The sequence below is a fragment of the Ostrea edulis genome, chromosome 10 (assembly GCF_947568905.1).
Source record: "Ostrea edulis chromosome 10, xbOstEdul1.1, whole genome shotgun sequence".
NCBI lineage: Eukaryota > Metazoa > Mollusca > Bivalvia > Ostreida > Ostreidae > Ostrea > Ostrea edulis.
In genome coordinates this window covers 46,313,529-46,332,347 of record NC_079173.1, presented here as the reverse complement: position 1 = coordinate 46,332,347, position 18,819 = coordinate 46,313,529, and the positions used below count along the sequence as shown (strand labels likewise).

The 18,819-nt window shown below is 35.7% G+C and overlaps 2 protein-coding genes across 6 annotated transcripts in view; both read left to right on the top strand.

The window, feature by feature from the left end:
* The window catches only part of LOC125682792 (uncharacterized), a 196,451-nt gene that overhangs the window by 47,407 nt on the left and 130,225 nt on the right, over window positions 1–18,819 (top strand). The window lies entirely within an intron of this gene.
* LOC125666278 (uncharacterized) overlaps window positions 1–18,819 on the top strand; it is a 141,588-nt gene that overhangs the window by 119,460 nt on the left and 3,309 nt on the right. For 4 of the 5 annotated variants that reach the window (XM_056151552.1, XM_056151553.1, XM_056151554.1 and 1 more), the window contains one exon: window positions 6,406–8,041. The exons of the other annotated variant lie outside the window; for it this stretch is intronic. In XM_056151552.1, the coding sequence (XP_056007527.1) occupies window positions 6,439–8,041 (1,603 nt within the window). In that variant the 5' untranslated portion in view covers window positions 6,406–6,438. The remainder of the gene's footprint in view (window positions 1–6,405; window positions 8,042–18,819) is intronic. 5 annotated transcript variants of the gene reach the window in all.

The window sequence follows — 18,819 nt, the reverse complement described above, 5'->3', positions numbered from 1 at the left end:
GTTTATCGTGAAAATCGTTTATCGTGTAGTTTCGGAAACTATCGGGATCGTATATAAAATCTAATGAAAAAGTACGATACTTTCCGAAACCTTTATTCGTTTTGTTAAAGAAGCTATATTTAGGAATCGAGGAAAGACGGTATATTTGAAGGAGAACATAAAGTTGTCGATTTTAAGGCAGAAGAAGAGCTATTTGTCTGTCCAGAGAGAGAGTGAAAATTTATCACAATTTAATTCTAAGTAGTCTGGAAAGTAGGACAGTAAACCGAGCACAGTAAATCTGAAAGCTCCTTCTGAAGTTCATAAACATTTGTTTGTCTAGAAACAGTTATTTGTAATTAACACTAACAGAAAAATAGGGAGTTCCGATTTGAAAGGAAAAATCAGTAAATTACATTGTTTATCACATACATGTATATTTTAATAATGGTTCTTTTTCTTCCGATTTTTTTTTTTCACGTGTATGCTACTTTTATAGCAACTGCTGAACTTGTACGCGTCCTTATATCTGATTTTGTGTATCACCCGTGTTTTGACAGCTAACATTCTCAGGGACATTGTATTTCACACATTTAGAAGATTAAGTTTTAAAAGGGTGCAAGGGTGTTGCATCCCCCAAAATTCTGCTCAACTGGGCACGATTCCGCTGTCATCGTTTTTTTTTTATATATACCTTGTACATGTACACATGTACCAATACTCGTACGTCTAGATACTGGAAATTTATGTTGGTTTTGATGATTATTTGAATTTTTTTTACACACTAAGCGTTTCAAAATTGCGAATTAAAAACAAGCCGGGTTTTGTTTATGTTTTTTAAACAGTATATTTATGTTTTGTTAACAAAATATCAATTCAAATAAATATATTCCAATTACTTATGACTATCAATTATCAATCATAGTGTAAAAATATCTAACAGGTGTAGTGTGGTTGATTTTTTTTTAAAGCGGTCGTTATGAAAATAACTTGAGATGTTGAATGAGCCGTGAACTTAAGAGCTTGATGCAAAATAACCCCCTCCTCGCTACACGCACAATATTACTTGGTTTTATTTCATACTCAAGGTAATATACATTAGCATAAGAGAGCTACTGAAGCATGATATCACTACATTATATTACATTTAGTTAATTCCCTGTATAATCTATATATTAAACATTAGTTGACATTATAAGTTTTAGAATCATTGCCTGATAAAATTCATATAGATATAATGCCGTATATATTTTATTATTATTTTTTTAATTTTAGCTGTGATGGCATTAAAAAAAAACAAAAAAACGTATGACCGTGGATTAAAGAAATTATATGGTACAAAAACCGATCAATGTTTTAAACAAATGTTACCGCGACGGGGACAGGTAGCTGATAGTCATCCCGCTATGAGAACGCGGTTTTCCTGAGTTACCTATAGAATACCGCGTTAGATTTTTTCCCATCGCGAGAACGCGGGAAACAAGAAATCCGCTTTGTCCGTAATGTAGGTATATAATGAACATTGAAATCCTTCAATATTATTATCAACATAATGTAAACATAATGTAATTATGTTGTAGGTATCAAAATTTCGTTCCGTCTAAACCGTTTCTAAATTTACAACATTTCTATCAGGTTTTCCGTTTATCGTGAAGATCGTTTATCGTGTTTTGCGTTTATCAGGTCTATCGTGAAGATCGTTTATCAGGATTTGCGTTTATCAGGTTTATCGTGTATCCTATCGTATCGTGCGTGTATCCTATCGTATCGTGCGTGTATCCTATCCTATCGTGCGTGTATCGTGTTCTATCGTTTATCATGTCAAGAATAACGTTGCGGGTACTGTAGGAAGGGAACAATCTTTAATAACCTTGTTTTCAAGAGCCACTTGGCCAGAAAAGTAGAAATTTACATGAAGGCTCTATGAAATGAAGCAGATTTTATTTTGTTTAAACCATTGTGGGGCTACACTGGGTTAGGCTTGTTTTGAGGGGTATTGTGAGGTCACACTGGGTTAGTCATGTTTTAAGGGGTATTGTGGGACTACACTGGATTAGTCTTGTTTTAAGAGGTATTGTGGGAATAGACTGAGTTAGTCATGTTTTGAGGGGTATTGTGGGACTGCACTTGGTTAGTGATGTTTTAAGGGGTATTGTGGGGCTACACCCGATTAGTCATGTTTTGAAGGGTATTGTGGGGTTACACTGGGTTAGTCATGATTTATGGGGTATTGTGGGGGTTCAGTGGGTTAGTTATGTTTTAAGGGGTATTTTGGGGATACACTGGATTAGTCATATTTAATGGGTATTGTGGGGCTACACTGGATTAGTCATATTTAATGGGTATTGTGGGGCTACACTGGATTAGTCATGTTTTAAAGGGGTATTGTCGGGTTACACTGGGTTAGTCATGTTTTATGGGGTATTGTGGGGGTTCGCTGGGTTGGTCATCTTTTAAGGGGTGTTGTCGGGCTACACTGAGTTGGCCATGTTTTAAAGGGTATTGTTGGACTACACTGGGTTAGTGATGTTTTAAGCGGTATTTTGGGACTACACTGCAATAGTCAATGTTTTAAGGGATATTGTGTGGCTACACTGGATTAGTCATGTTTTAAGGGGTATTATGGGGCTACACTGGGTTTGTCATGATTTAAGGGGTATTTTGGGGTTACACTGGGTTAGCCAAGTTTTAAGGGATATTGTTGGGCTACACTTGGTTACCCTTGTTTTAAGGGATTTTGTGGGGGTACACGGGGTTAGTCATGTTTTAAGGGGTATTGCGGGGCTGCACTGGATAGGTCATGTTTTAAGGGGTATTGGGGGGCTATACTGGGTTAATCATGTTTTAAGGGGTATTTTGGGGGTACACTGGGTTGGTCATCTTCTATGGGGTAAGGAGGGGCTACACTGGATTGGTCATGTTTTAAGGGGTATTGTGGGGCTACACTGAGTTGACCATGTTTTAAAGGGCATGGTGGGACTACACTGGGTTAGTTATGTTTTAAGGGGTATTGTGGGGCTAGAGTGGTTTACTCTTGGTTTAAGGGGTATTGTGGGGGTACACTGGGTTAATCATGTTTTAAGGGGTATTATGGGGCTACACTGGGTTTGTCATGTTTTAAGGGGTATTGTGGGGTTACACTGGGTTAGCCAAGTTTTAAGGGATATTGTGGGGGTACACTTGGTTACCCTTGTTTTAAGGGATTTTGTGGGGGTACACTGGGGTAGTCATGTTTTAAGGGGTATTGCGGGGCTACACTGTATAAGTCATGTTTTAAGGGGTATTGTGGGGCTATACTGGGTTAGTCATGTTTTAAGGGGTATTTTGGGGGTACACTGGGTTGGTCATCTTCTATGGGTTATTGTGGGGCTACACTGGATTGGTCATGTTTTAAGGGGTATTGTGGAGTTACACTGAGTTGGCCATGTTTTAAAGGATATGGTGGAACTACACTGGAATAGTCATGTTTTGAAGGGTATTGTGGGGCTACAGTGGATTAGTCATGTTTTAAGAGGTATTGTGGGACTAGACTGAGTTAGTCATGTTTCGAGGGGTATTGTGGGACTGCACTTGGTTAGTGATGTTTTAAGGGGTATTGTGGGGGTACACTGGGTTAGTCATGTTTTAAGAGGTATTGTGGGGCTACACTGGATTAGTCATGTTTTAATGGGTATTGTGAGGGCACACTGGGTTAGTCATGTTTTAAGGGGTATTGTGGAGCTACACTGCATTAGTCATGTTTTGAAGGGTATTGTGGGGTTACACTGGGTTAGTCATGTTTTATGGGGTATTGTGGGGGTTCAGTGCGTTAGTTATGTTTTAAGGGGTATTTTGGGGGTACACTGGATTAGTCATATTTAAGGGGTATTGTGGAGTTACACTGGATTAGTCATGTTTTAAAGGGGTATTGTCGGGTTACGCTGGGTTGGTCATGTTTTATGGGGTATTGTGGGGGTTCACTGGGTTGTTCATCTTTTAAGGGGTATTGTGGGGCTACACTGAGTTGGCCATGTTTTAAAGCGTATTGTTGGACTACACTGGGTTAGTGATGTTTTAAGCGGTATTTTGGGACTACACTGCAATAGTCGATGTTTTAAGGGGTATTGTGGGGCTACACTGGGTTAGTAATGTTTTAATGGGTATTGTGGGGTTACACTGGGTTTGTCATGTTTTAAGGGGTATTGTGAGGTATACTACGTTAGTCATGTTTTAAGGGGTATTGTGGGGGTACACTGGGTTGGTCATTTTCTATAGGGGATTGTGGGGCTACACTGGAATAGTAATGTTTTAAGCTGGTAATGTGGGGTTACATTGGGTTATTCATGTTTTAAGGGGTATTCTGGGGCTACACTGGGTGAGTCATGTTTTAAGGGGTATTTTCGGGCTACACTGGATTAATAATGTTTTAAGGGGTATTGTGGGTGCACACTGGGTTAGCCAAGTTTTAACGGATATTGTTGTTCTACACTTGGTTACCCTTGTTTTAAGGGATTTTATGGGGTACACTGGGTTAGTCATGTTTTGAGGGTATTGCGGGACTACACTGGGGTAATCATGTTTTAAGGGGTAGAGTAGGGGTACACTGGGTTAGTCATGTTTTAAGGGGTATTTTGGGGCTACACTGGGTGACCGTTGTTTTAAGGGGTATTGTGGGGCTACACTGGGTTCGTCATGTTTTAAGCGGTATTTTGGGGCTACATTGAATTAGTCATGTTATAAGGGGTATTGTGGGACTACACTGAATTAGTCATGTTTTAAGGGTATTGTGGGGCTACACTGGATTAGCCTTGTTTTAAGGGGTATTTTGGGGTACACTGGTTTAGTCATGTTTTAAGGGTATTTCGGGGCTACACTGGATTAGTCATAATTTAAGGGGTATTGTGGGGTACAATGGATTAGTCATGTTTTAAGGGGTATTGTGGGGTACACTGGATTAGTCATGTTTTAAGGGGTATTGTGGGGTACACTGGATTAGTCATGTTTTAAGGGGTATTGTGGGGTACACTGGGTTAGTCATGTTTTAAGGGGTATTGTGGGGCTACACTGAGTAGTGATGTTTTAAGGGGTATTGTGGGGTACACTGGATTAATCATGTTTTAAGGGGTATTGTGGGGCTACAATTAAGGATTGAAGTATTACGTGGGGATATAAAGGGAGATTATATAAAAGTGTTATTCTCAAGAAAAACAGCGCCATGATTAGTCATATTGATTTTCAAGCATCCCTACGTAGTGAAAATGCAGGTTGGTTCAAATCAGTCCCAGGTGCTCCCCCACCCCAAAGTATTGTGGGGAGACAATAGGGGATGAAAGTGTGACATAAGTGTTGATAGGGAAATATTTTTGAGAATATTCATCTCACCAACAGAAGGGTAATGATTAGTCATGTTAATATGCAATTATTTACTCGCAGTTCAAATTCAAGTTTGTTCAAGTCAGGGGCTCTAATGGTAGGGTGGGACCACGATAGGAGATAAACGTTTTATATGAGAATATGCAGACACTTAATTTAAAGGAATTTTTTCAAGAGGAGCAGGGCCACATTAAATCCATCTAAATTCAAATGCTCCCAAGTTGTGTTGATTCAATGTTCCCATTTCCCTGTGTGGGGGAGGGGGGGGGATTGTTTTTGTCCTGGATATAGGTCTCTGCATAATTCTAATTTAACTTTTGAATAGTGAGTTATAAGACCCTCATTTTTCATATTAACTTTCTTTGTGACAAGATCTTTTTATGGCAGAGTTTGTTTGTGACCTTGACCTTAGAGATTGGTCTCCTTTTCAGAAAACTCAATGTTTCCTGACGTTTTTCAGAAAAAAAATTGTGCTTGTTTTCTATATACATGTAGATATCCTTTGGCAAGACCTTAGAGAAAAACTTACTGTTAAGAAAACCTAACCTACTCAATATTTCCTAATATCAGTTAAGATAGAGCTTTCTTATTTTCTACATACTTGTAGATATCGTATGAAAAGACGTTTCATTTCAAAGAATGATATCTGACTTTGTGACCTTGACTTTCTCCACAATAACAAGGTCATATTATCACATTATTTTTGTATTGGTATCGAGGCATCTCCATGTTGTGTGAATTCAAGTTGGTTTTGTCTTGACCCTTTGGGGCTAAGTTTGGGTCAACTATATGATAAAAAAAGCTTAGAAAAAAAATCATAACCGCTTAACAACAGTAGGGTCAGGGTGACTCAGGTGAGCGATGTGTGTCATCCTCTTGTTTATGCAGAAAAGGGGTCAATTAAAATTATTCAGTAAACTATGGAGATCTATTTAAATGTATTAATCACATGATGGGAATGTTTATATCCAAAATGATGTAACTCTTGGAATATGTATTATGTAAAAATGAATGTAAATTCAATGATTGCTACTTTCCAGTTTCTCTAGCTTTATACTGTGTATTTGATTTCAGATTGTATTCTTAAAGACCCAGACCCTCCACATCATGGCCACACTAGGACTCAGTACTCAGCTAAAAGTACGACAATGTTCTCAATGTCAGAGGGACACTGAATTTTACTGTAACACATGTAAACGTGATCTGTGTTTACAGTGTAAAAAGAAACATGTCATTGATCTACATACCAAACACCATGACGTTGTGATTTACCGTGAGAAGTTTAACTACATCCCCAGACAAGAGATCTGTGTCAGACATCCAGACAGGTTCTATGAAATGTTCTGTCAGTCGTGTGAACTTTCTGTCTGTTTCCGATGTTTAGAGCACCGAAAACACCAAATACTGGATCTTAGAACAGCCTATCAAACAAAGCGACAACAACACCGAGAAATCATTGACAACATCAGAAGTGAGACTCTCTATAACTGTCGTGTTCTCCTGGCAGGAATCCAAACTGATATCCAAACTTGTCCCCCACAAATCTGTCACCGTCAATCACAGATGTCAACAAAAGCCCAGAGACTGAAGGATCGGATTGACACTGTGGTATGTGATGTTAAAACAAGATACCGAGGTTTATTGATTGATAGAATACAACAACAGAAGAGAAAAATGAACAGACAACTTGTTCACCTACAGAACTATGAAGACAGATATGAACAATCAGCAAACAGAGCGGTACAATTTCTCTTGTTTATAAAGACCAGTCGTGTCCCCCAGATAAAGAACAGTCCTAGTCAGTTATTGAGTGTCATCACAGAAATCCAAATGACAACAGGAAAACGACAAGTAGGAATAGACGAGTGTGTGAAACTGATGTCCACACCTGTATTACACACGTCTGTCTGTGTGACAGGTGTTAGTCGTGTGTTTCACATATCTCGTGTGATGTCAGACCGGGTCTGGGTCTCTGATAGATACAATCTCATCTTGACAGACACAACAGGAGACACTATACACCGTGTGACAGATATACCACCAGGGTATGGACTACACACAGTGAACAGTTCTGGTGAACTGATTTATATAGACAGTGAACTTAACATCAACAAACTGTGTACAGACAATAAAACAGTCACCAGACTGATACAGAGTACATCACCATGGGAACCAGTGTGTGTGTGCTGCTCCCCGTCCACTGGAGATCTGATGTTGGGGATGTATAACTATGATACAAAGACAGGCAAGGTAACCCGGTACAACAGTAGTGGTCAACACATCCTGACCATAGAACACGACAACACAGGTCACACTCTGTATAGTCATCCTCTCCATATCACAGAGAACAATAACGGTGATATCATTGTGTCTAACTGGATTATTAAATCTAACCGTGGTGCTGTAGTGGTGACAGAGCGCGGGGGCAGACATCGATTCTCCTACACAGGACCTCCATCAGGATCATCACTATATCCATACGGAATCTGTACAGACGCGCTGTCACACATCCTGGTGTGTGATCTAAACACCGACACAGTACAGATGATTGACAAGGACGGTCACTTCCTGTCTCTGTTACTGACACAACACGGGATAAACAGACCATACAGCCTGAACTATGATGATAAAACTCACCTTCTCTGGGTCGGATCAGTCACCAACACAGTGTCTGTATATAGATATCTACAGAGGAGGTACTCTCTGACTGGTAAGTACTAGTAGTACTGTAGTTTATTGTACTATATCAGTCAATATAAAAACACATGTTAATTACAGTGTGGGATGTGATTAGATGCATTGTTTAGTTTTAATTACAGTGTGGGTTATAATTAGAGGTAGTGTTTAGTTTTAATTACAGTGTGGGTTATCATTAGAGATAGTGTTTATTTTTAATTACAGTGTGGGTTATAAATAAAGGTATTCTTTAGTTTTAATTACAGTGTGGGTTATAATTAGAGGTAGTGTTTAGTTTTATAATTACAGTCTGGTTGATAATTAGAGGTAGTGTTTAGTTTTAATTACAGTGTGGGTTATAAATAAAGGTAGTGTTTAGTTTTAATTACAGTGTGGGTTATAATTAGAGGTAGTGTTTAGTTTTATAATTACAGTGTGGGTTATAATTAGAGATAATGTTTAGTTTTAATTACAGTGTGGGTTATAAATAGAGGTAGTGTTTAGTTTTATAATTACAGTGTGTGTTATAAATAGAGGTAGTGTTTAGTTTTAATTACAGTGTGGGTTATAAATAGAGGTAGTGTTAAGTTTTAATTACAGTGTGGGCTATAATTAGAGGTAATGTTTAGTTTTAATTACAGTGTGGGTTATAATTAGAGGTAGTGTTTATTTTTATAATTACAGTTTGTGTTATAATTAGAGGTAAAGTTTAGTGTTAATTACAGTGTGTGTTGTAATTATAGAGTTAGTGTTTAGTTTGCATTAACATGATTGAAAAATATCTCTACCATATTTATATATATTTGTTATAGTATTATAAATATCGAATTTATGTATATGAATGTATATCTATATGTCTTATATATTAATTTTCTTAAAAGTATTATAGTGTATGATTTAAATATACATATATGTATGTATATATGTATGTGTGTGTTTATGTATATATACGTATGTAATTAGTTTTTAATTTATCGTGAGAAATGGTCGTGTAAAATATTGAAAAGTCATACGTTTTGATGTTATTGATTTGAGAAAAGTATTGTGATTTCAAATTTATTGAAAGTTCAACGTTTTTAGAATTCACAAAAAAACAACAACAAAAAAACATGATTAATCAGTGTGGGTTATAATTAGAGGTAGTATTTAGTTTTAATTACAGTGTGGGTTATAAATAAAGGTAGTCTTTAGTTTTAATTACAGTGTGGGTTATAATTAGAGGTAGTGTTTAGTTTTAATTACAGTGTGGGTTATAATTAAAGGTAGTGTTTAGTTTTAATTACAGTGTGGGTTATAATTAGAGGTAGTGTTTAGTTTTAATTACAGTGTGGGTTATAATTAAAGGTAGTGTTTAGTTTTAATTACAGTGTGGGTTATAATTAGAGGTAGTGTTTAGTTTTAATTACGGTGTGGGTTATAATTAGAGATAGTGTTTAGGTTTAATTACAGTGTGAGTTATGATTTGATGAAGTGTTTAATTTTAATTACAGTGTGGGTTATAAATAGAGGTAGTGTTTAATTTTAGTTATAGTCTGGGTTATAAATTTATAGAGGTAGTCATGGTAGTGTTTAGTTTTAATTACAGTGTGAGTTATAATTAAAGGTAGTGTTTAGTTTTAATTACAGTTAGGGTTATAATTAAAGGTAGTGTTTAGTTTTAATAACAGTGTGGGTTATAATTAAAGGTAGTGTTTAGTTTTAATTACAGTCTGGGTTATAATTAGAGGTAGTGTTTAGTTTTAATTAGAGTGTGGGTTATAATTAAAGGTAGTGTTTAGGTTTAATTACAGTGTGGGTTATAATTAGCGGTAATGTTTAGTACTAATTACAGTCTGGGTTATAAATTTATAGAAAATTTTGAGTTTTAATTACGGTGTGGGTTATGATTAGAGGTAGTGTTTAGTTTTAATTACAGTGTGGGTTATAGATAAAGGTAGTGTTTAGTTTTAATTGCAGTGTGGGCTATAATTAAAGGTAGTGTTTAGTGTTAATTACAGTGTGGGTTATAATTAGAAGTAGTGATTAGTTTTAATTACAGTGCAGGATATAAATAGTGGTAATTAATGTTCAGTTTTAATTACAATGCATTATAATTATAGGTTGTGCTTAGTTTTAATTACAGGGTGAGTTATAATTAAATTTAGTGTTTAGTTTTATTCATAGTGTGAGTTATAATCAGAGTTACTTTTAATTGTGCTCCCTGATAAATTTCAGAATTCTTTGTTTTCTTCAGCTAAATTTATGAATTTAAGAATGATAAAAATGATTATTTTTCACAGCTGCCAAGAATGTAAATATCAGTGATATCAACACAGCTCTGGCTTGTGACATGTTGTATATTTCTGTAAAATGTTGTGTGTTTCTGTAAAATGTTGTGTATTTCTGTAAAATGTTGTGTATTTCCCTGGAATGGCGTTAATTTCTGCAGCAGGTGTGGACAAAATCTACATTGTGTACTGTTTGACATTTAACATGTACATTACACCCAGTCTCTGTGTTGAATAGGTCCCATGATTTTAGGGGTTCTATAGCTTACAAATCTCATTAATGAGTGAATTCACATATTTTGATGAATGTCCCCCCTCCAAAAACACTTTCAAAATGAAAGTGTTTATGTGACTTTAAATGTAGATTTATGAAAGATTTGTGCCACTTACATTAGAAATTGTGTAATCAAGTATATAAATATATTACACACCCAAGGTTCAAAATTATTTCTGCAGTGCAGTGCTAATTTTCACTATATGATTCATTGAATAATACAATTTTTAGCGGGTGCACAGTATTATCGGTATACCGGTGTACCAGTATTTTTCTGGTGTCGGAATATACTGTGGTACAGGAGTTAAACTATCCCTATATATTAAAATCTTATAGCTATAAACAAAAATATAAAATTGAATTAAAATAAAAAAAAATATATATAAAACAAAAAATAATTAAAGAAATTTGTGTACGTAGTGACTCACTTTATTAGGTCACCTGAGTTAAGTCAGGTGACTTTTTGCAAATGGTTGTCGTCCGCCGTCATGTGTCGTCCGTCATTCGTTAACGATTGAACATTTTTAACTTCTTGATAACTACCAGTCCAATTCTTTTTTAAATTTGGTATGAAGCAGCTTTGGGACAAGGGGGACATAAATTGTAAATCTCATGACTCCATCACCCCTGGAGCCTTGGAGTAGGGCAAAAACTACCCAAAGTTGACAAATTTTCAAAAATCTTCTTAAGAACTGCACATGTCTACAAAAAACTAAATGCATGGGAAACTAGAGCAGGAAGGCTTCTGCCAAAGTTGTAAATTTCATGATTCCCAGGGTAGGCCAGCGGTTCTGACCGCATGGTGGGGCCAAACTTACTATATAGTGCTTATGTGCAAAACACTTAAATAACATCTTCTTTAGTGCCATTGATACTAAATTAAAACTAATTGAATAGCTAAAAATAACAAGTAGTCCTTTACTATTATTGTAAATTTGATTATCCAGGGGTAGGGGTTTTAGTATCAGGGTGGGGCCAATATTGTCAGGTATTAAATGTGTGAACAATAGACTCCATATTGAAAAATAATACATGAAAGTAAATTTTTAATATATTATTAATACAGTCATTTTTGTACTTTTTTGAATTAATACAGAAAAAATATATTATTTTTGTATCACAAAAAAAAATTTAAAGAATGGGTAACTCATTTTTGCATTAAATTCTGACTTTGATTTTTTAAAGGGTATTATTTTTGTATCATTTTGGACTTAGATTATTTTCAATATATTATTTTTGTATTTTTAGGGACTTCATTTTTTTTTTTTTTTTTTCAAGCATATTATTTTTGTATCAAAATTAAACTTAGTCATTTTGACTGTGACAAATTCCACCAAATTAGCATAAATGTCCGTCAATTTTTTCCCCTCCGTATTTAAAGATAAATATGCTTAAAAAGTAAAGAATGTTGTTAATTACAAACTTGAATGGACTAGAGTTAATTATAAAATCAAAAATATTTTGCCACATATAAATTGTTAAAATTATTTTGGTATATGAATGTTCAAAATATGAGAAAAATTGACAGAATTAACTCCCGTGAGAAGTGGTACCCAACTTCTCGGATACTTTATTTCAACTTATATAAGAAAACAAGGGGTGAAAAAAATGTAACATAAAATATATGTACTTTTACTTAATCTTTATAAAAAAAATTGCAAACTATTTATGAAAACAAATTATACAAAAGTAAATTCAAAGTAAACAGTTTTTGTAACTTTCGTTCTGTCAAACATACTGACGTTAGCACTAATGGACATATGTACATAGAGATGTACTGCAAAACAATTTGCTTTGATTATTTTTCTGGAATTAAGTATTAAAAGTCATAATCTAATTGTGGAACAGATTTTATCTTCTTTAAACAAAATATCTGACTGAAGAAATTACATTGATATTTGGTCTAACATTATTCTGTCAAATTCTACTCGGCACAATGTGACATTAGCACACTTCTTTACCAAACCCTTGTAAGAGTTGTGGTTCTTTGTTATTATTACAATTAACTCTCCCTGCAAGGGGCGTTGTAATGGGATTTTCCAATTGCATGGCATGTTGAGTGAATGAAGTATCTAGACTTGTGTAAAACTTCAAGCGATAGACTTTCTGTCAAAATTGCTGACGTTAGCAACATGTGACGTTAGCATAAGAAATCGTTCTATTTGTACTAAATCGTACGTCAAACTACCGGTTTATGAATTCAAAGACTATTTTATTGCAATAAAAACTCGTCATGGGAAACTATTTATAGTCTATCATGATTTACATCACTGCGAAAAAGTTCCACAAGGTTTTGTTCCGTCAAACAATAACATTAGCATAAAAAAGTTCCGTCAAGAACTGACATTAGCATTGACAGAAAATAAAAGATTCTGGGTCATTATTAAAGCACAACAAACATTGGTCTCGATGTAATGTATATAGATTACATTTAAACCTTTCATTAAGAGAGCCATGTAGTTGAATAATTTCATAACTTGTTTAGTAAACAGAAGATTTATTAATTGCTAATGTCATTTTCCGTCAAGTGTTCCGTCATAAAAATGTGATGTTAGCAACCGTTTTTAAAAAAATGAAATTAAAAGTGAAAGAATACTTTTATAATTTTATTTTTTACATTTTCTTGATCCTGAGTGTTAATATTTTTAGTTACCACAAAAAATTACCACAGTTTGGCACTTTGAAAAGACATTCCCAATGGGAGTCAATACAAGCATTTTTCATGGAACATGTCCTGTATTAAAATTGTATTCCTTTTTTAAAACTTAGTAATTTTTAATCCAAATATTTCAATGTATATGTATTAATTTTGTATTATAATTGGACTTTAAAAAATTCAGTGATTTTTCAATGTATTATAATTGTTTTTTTTTTTTAGTCATTTTTAATCCAAATCTTTGAATTTATATGTATTAATTTTGTATTATAATTGGACTTAAACATTTTTCCAGTGATTTTCACTATATAAAAATTGACTAATTTTTAACTTTCTCTTGATAACTATAATTCCAATTTTTTTTTTAGAGTTGGGTACCGCAGAAACTAAATGTACCGCGGTATACTGTGGTATTTGCAAAATACCGCGGTACATACCATGGTATACCGCAGATTTAATCTTTTAGTTTTATGATTCAATTTTAGTGGATTTTAGTTGTGATTTATTGTATATAATGAGCAGTTATTAGTTTATTGATTGTAAATTGCATTTAATTTATTCAAATATAAATAATAAGGAAAGTATCCTATTTAAATCTATTTTGAAACCAGTTAACAGAACAAAAGTTTAATACAAACATAAAAGTATATCGTACATACAATATAGCAGTGTCTCTGTATCATGAATAGAATCGACTGTGACTAGACTACTGACTGGGACGACAATCAAAATAATTAATAGGGGGAAACCTGTGGAATTTATTTGACATGATCTCAAAGTCAAGTTCTTAGAGTCGCGAATGACGAGAATTTCTACATGTAGGATATGCCTGTCCTTTTCTCTAAAGACAATAACGAGAACATGTGCGCACGAATGTGTTCTTGTTCTTCGACCACAATTCCTACATTTTTGCACCTCAAACACATTAACTCGCCGTTCAGAATTGGCAGGAATTTGTACTCGCTCGAAGAACGGTGGTTTCGAATGCACAAATCTGCATCTGCCATTTTATATTATTTTTTTAACTTGGGGTTTGCCTAATAGGCGGAAATGGTATTCGACCCACATAAACCAATTAACATAAAAACAATTTCTATAATCTACCGTATATATTAAAATAATTACTTAATGAAATGTTTTCTATCATTTTTTTTTTCTTTAATTTTGATTTCTTTTCATATCATTAATAATCAAATCATTGCGTTTTATACTTCGTATGTTTTACTGATTGTGTACAGTTATTAGACTTGCCTTTCATTACATCACCACGAGGGAACGATGTAAATAATGTGAGTCACTGCGTACACAAATTTCTTTTAATTATTTTTTCTTGTTTCAATTTATATATTTTTGTTAAGAGTTATCAGACTTGAATATATCGGGATTTCGCCTCGTGTACCGTGGTACATACCGGTACCAGAAAAATACCGGTACTACCGCACACCTAAAAAATTTTCCCCTCAAAATTTCGTATGAAGCATCTTTGGAAAAAGTGAGACATAAATTGTAAAATTCAGGATTTCTACACTCCTGGGGCCTTGAGGGCAGGACAAAAACTGTCCTCTTTTTCTAGAACGGCACATGTTTAAGTAAAACTAAATGCATTAAGATGTAAAGCAGGAAGGCTTCTACCAAAATTGTCAATTTCATGATCCCCGGGGTAAGGGTTTTGACCCCAGGGTGGGTACAATCTTAGTATTATAGTGTTTATATATGTAAGTTTGCTAATACTGTATAAAACTGTATAAAATTTGCATACTAAGGAATAGCAGAAAAAAGATGAACAACAAATGGTGAATTTCACAACCCAGGGTTTTTATTCTAGGATGGGTCCAAATTAGTCATAATTACATTTCAATATTATAATCTTATTATGCCTATTATATTGTGTGAAGCATTTCATCAGTGTATGCACTGATGAGGGCATTGAAGTTGTAAGAACACATCTTGTTTTATACTTTTGCTGAATGTTAAAATTTAGCTTAGATATTCAGAGTAGGATTTTTTTTCTCTAGATTTCATGTAGCCTTTGGGAGTATATAAAGATCATTTTTCACTAGTACTCGGATGACTGATAAGGCCTGTGGGCCTCTTGTTTATATCGTACCTTCATTGTAATGTAATGAAAAGTAAATATAATACGTGTACACAATCGGTAAAACGAATGTCAGACATTTCGGCCCATTGACACTTCAACCCAAATTTTTGAGACACTTCGGCCCAAAGACATTTTGGCCCAAGATATTTCCGTATGAGACACTTCGGCCCATATTTTTCATTTTGCCAACATCACCCTTATTGCGTTTCTTTTGACAATATCTTTCTACTGGTACCAAGATATTTGCCCTGGTGACCTTGACCATCTTCGGAATTGGCCATTATTGGGGGCATTTGTGTTTCACAAACACATCTTGTTCATTTTGCCAACATCACCCTTATTGTGTTTCCACATTATAGTAAATTGACACTTCGGCCCAGTGACATTTCGGCCCAAATGTTAAAAATAACAACATTCATGGATCAATTTCTTTGGTTTTTATAGATCATCACTTCGGTCCAGACGTTTCAGCCCATTTTTAGGGCTCTAAAGCATTATCCTTTCCACCTATTGACCTATTGCTATCTGTTTTTGTCCATCGTCGTTCGTCGTGCGTTAACATTTGAACATTTTCAGCTTCTTCTCTGAAACCCCTGAACCAATTTCAACCAATTTTGGCATATAGCATCTGTGGGTGAAGGGGAACAAAAATTGTGAAATTCGTGGTCCCTCCCCCCTTGGGGCCTGAGGGGTGGGGCAAAAACCATCAAAATCAGTGTAATTTTAAAAAAATCTTCTTCTTTACTCCTGGACATTAAGAAGCCAAGCTGTGGGCATAATTATAATGAGCATTGAGCCCTCTACCAAAATTGTGAAATTCATGGCCCCTGGGGCAGGGGTTCTTGTGTTAGGGTGGGGCTCTATTGGTCATATAGTGAAAATGTAGAAATTCTTTGAAAATCTTCTCTGTCTCTGGGTATTAAGTAGACAAACTAATAGCATGGTAATGATGAGCAAGGATGCCTCTTTATACCCCCCGCAACAAGTTGTGGGAGGGTATACTGGAATCGAGTTGTCCGTCTGTCCGTCCGTCCGTCTGTAGATGCAATGGTTTCCGGGCTCTAAAGCATTATCCTTTCCACCTACCGTCACCATATCATACATATGGACTACCCATAGGATGAAGATGTTCCCTATCGATTTTAGGATCAAAAGGTCAAAGGTCAAGCGCACTGGACATTGAAGTAGCAATCTGGTTTCCGGGCTCTAAAGCGTTATCCTTTCCACCTACAGTCACCATATCAAACATATGGACTACCCATGGGATGAAGATGTTCCCTATCGATTTTGGGGTCAAAAGGTCAAAGGTCAAGCGCACTGGACATTGAAGTAGCAATATGCTTTCCGGGCTCTAAAGTGTTATCCTTTCCACCTACATTCACCATATCATATATATGGACTACTAATGGGATGAAGATGATCCCTACAGATTTTGGGGTCAAAAGGTCAATGGTCAAGCGCACTGGACATTGAAGTAGCAATATGGTTTCCGGGCTCTAAAGCGTTATCCTTTCCACCTACAGTCACCATATCATACATATGGACTACTAATGGGATGAAGATGATCCCTATCGATTTTGGGGTCAAAAGGTCAAAGGTCACGCGCACTGGACATTGAAGTAGCAATATGGTTTCGGGGCTCTAAAACGTTATCCTTTCCACCTACAGTCACCATATCATACATATGGACTACCCATGGGATGAAGATGTTCCCTATCGACTTTGGGGTCAAAAGGTCAAAGGTCATGCGCACTGGACATCGAAGAAGCAACACTCAGAAAAGAGGTAGTTTATATCTATTACCAACACCCTTTGGGAGATTGGGGTAAGCGGGGGGTATTCTTAGTGAGCATTGCTCACAGTACCTCTTGTTAAAAATTGTGAAATTCATGGCCCCTGGATCAGGGGTTCTGGTGCTAGGGTGGGGCTCTATAAGTCATATAGTGAAAATGCATTATTTCTTTGAAAATCTTCTTCTCTGTCCTTGAGTATTAAGTAGACAAACCAATAGCATGATTATGATGAGCAAGGATGCTTCTTTCAAAATTGTGAAATTTATGGCCCCTGGGTCAGGGGTTCTGGTATTAGGGTGGGGCCCTATTGATCATATAGTGAAAATGCATTTTATTTCTTTGAAAATCTTCTCCTCTGCTGCTGGGTATTAAGTAGACAAACTAATAGTATGATAATGATGATCAAGGATGCTTCTTTCAAAACTGAAATTTATGGCCCCTGGGTCAGGGGTTCTGGTGCAAAGGCGGGGCTGACCACATAGCTATTCAATGTTTCTTCCATCCAAAAGTAAAATTCTTATATTTAAACACAAACCTAATTCAAACATTGGAAGGTTGTTACATAATACTCAGGTGACCTATAAGGCCCCTGGGCCTCTTGTTTTTTTTAACCGAGACATGCCGGCCCATTGTACGATTTATTATTCTGCTTTATATACCACACACATTACTTTTTTAAAACAACATCATAGTATTTATAATGAAAGTTAAAGTCTCACCTGACGTCTTTCTTGTTCTAACAGCAGCTAAGGAATGGTAAGCAACGAAATTATATGGATTGGATATCAAATGGCTTCTCTCAAACTTCTTATAGTTTGCTCCCCATACTTATCTGGGGGTACACGAAGGCGCGTGCCAAACCGCGCATGTATTGGTTACGTTTGGGTTTTAATATTCAGGTAACTGTTAAGACCTGTGGGCCTCTTGTTAGTTCACATGAACTTAAGTGAGGTTTTCTGATCACCCGTTCTCTGTAAGGCCAAGTAAAATTAATTAGTAGATTATCATTCAAACTTCACAAAAAAGTGATCACCTGTTCTCTGTCATATATCAGTCTGTCTCTAAACTTTACACATTTTCAACCTCGTCTCCAGAACCACTGGGTTTCAATCAAACTTAGTACAGAACAGCCTTGGGTAAATGGGATCCAAACATGTGGAAATGAAGGGAATAAGTTTGCAGTTAGGTTTTTAGCTCACCTTAGCTGAAAACTCTCGTGAACTTTTCTGATCACCTGTTGTCCGTCGTTTGTCTGCCTGTCCGTCTGTTTAAACTTTATACATTTTGGATTTTTTTTTCAGAGCCACTGGGCCAATTTCAACCAAACTTGGCCAAAAGCATCCTTGTGTGAAGGGCTTTTAGGTTTGTTCAAATGAAGGGCCATGTCCTTTTCAAAGGGGAGATAATCACAAAAATGCAGAAATAAGGTGGGGCCATTTAAAATCTTCTCAAGAGCCAGAAAAGCTGATATTTACTAGAATGCTTCCTGGCATAGTGCAGATTCAAGTTTGTTAAAATTATGGACCCTGGAAGGTTGGATGGGGCCACAATATGGGATCAAAATTTTACATGCAAATATTTTGGAAAAATATTTAAAAATCTTCTCAAAAACTACTGGGACACAGGAAAGTAGAAATTTATATGAAAGCTTCCTGACCTTGGGCAGATTTGAGTTTGTAAAAAGCATGGTCCCCAGGGCAGGATGGGACCACAAGGGGGGGGGG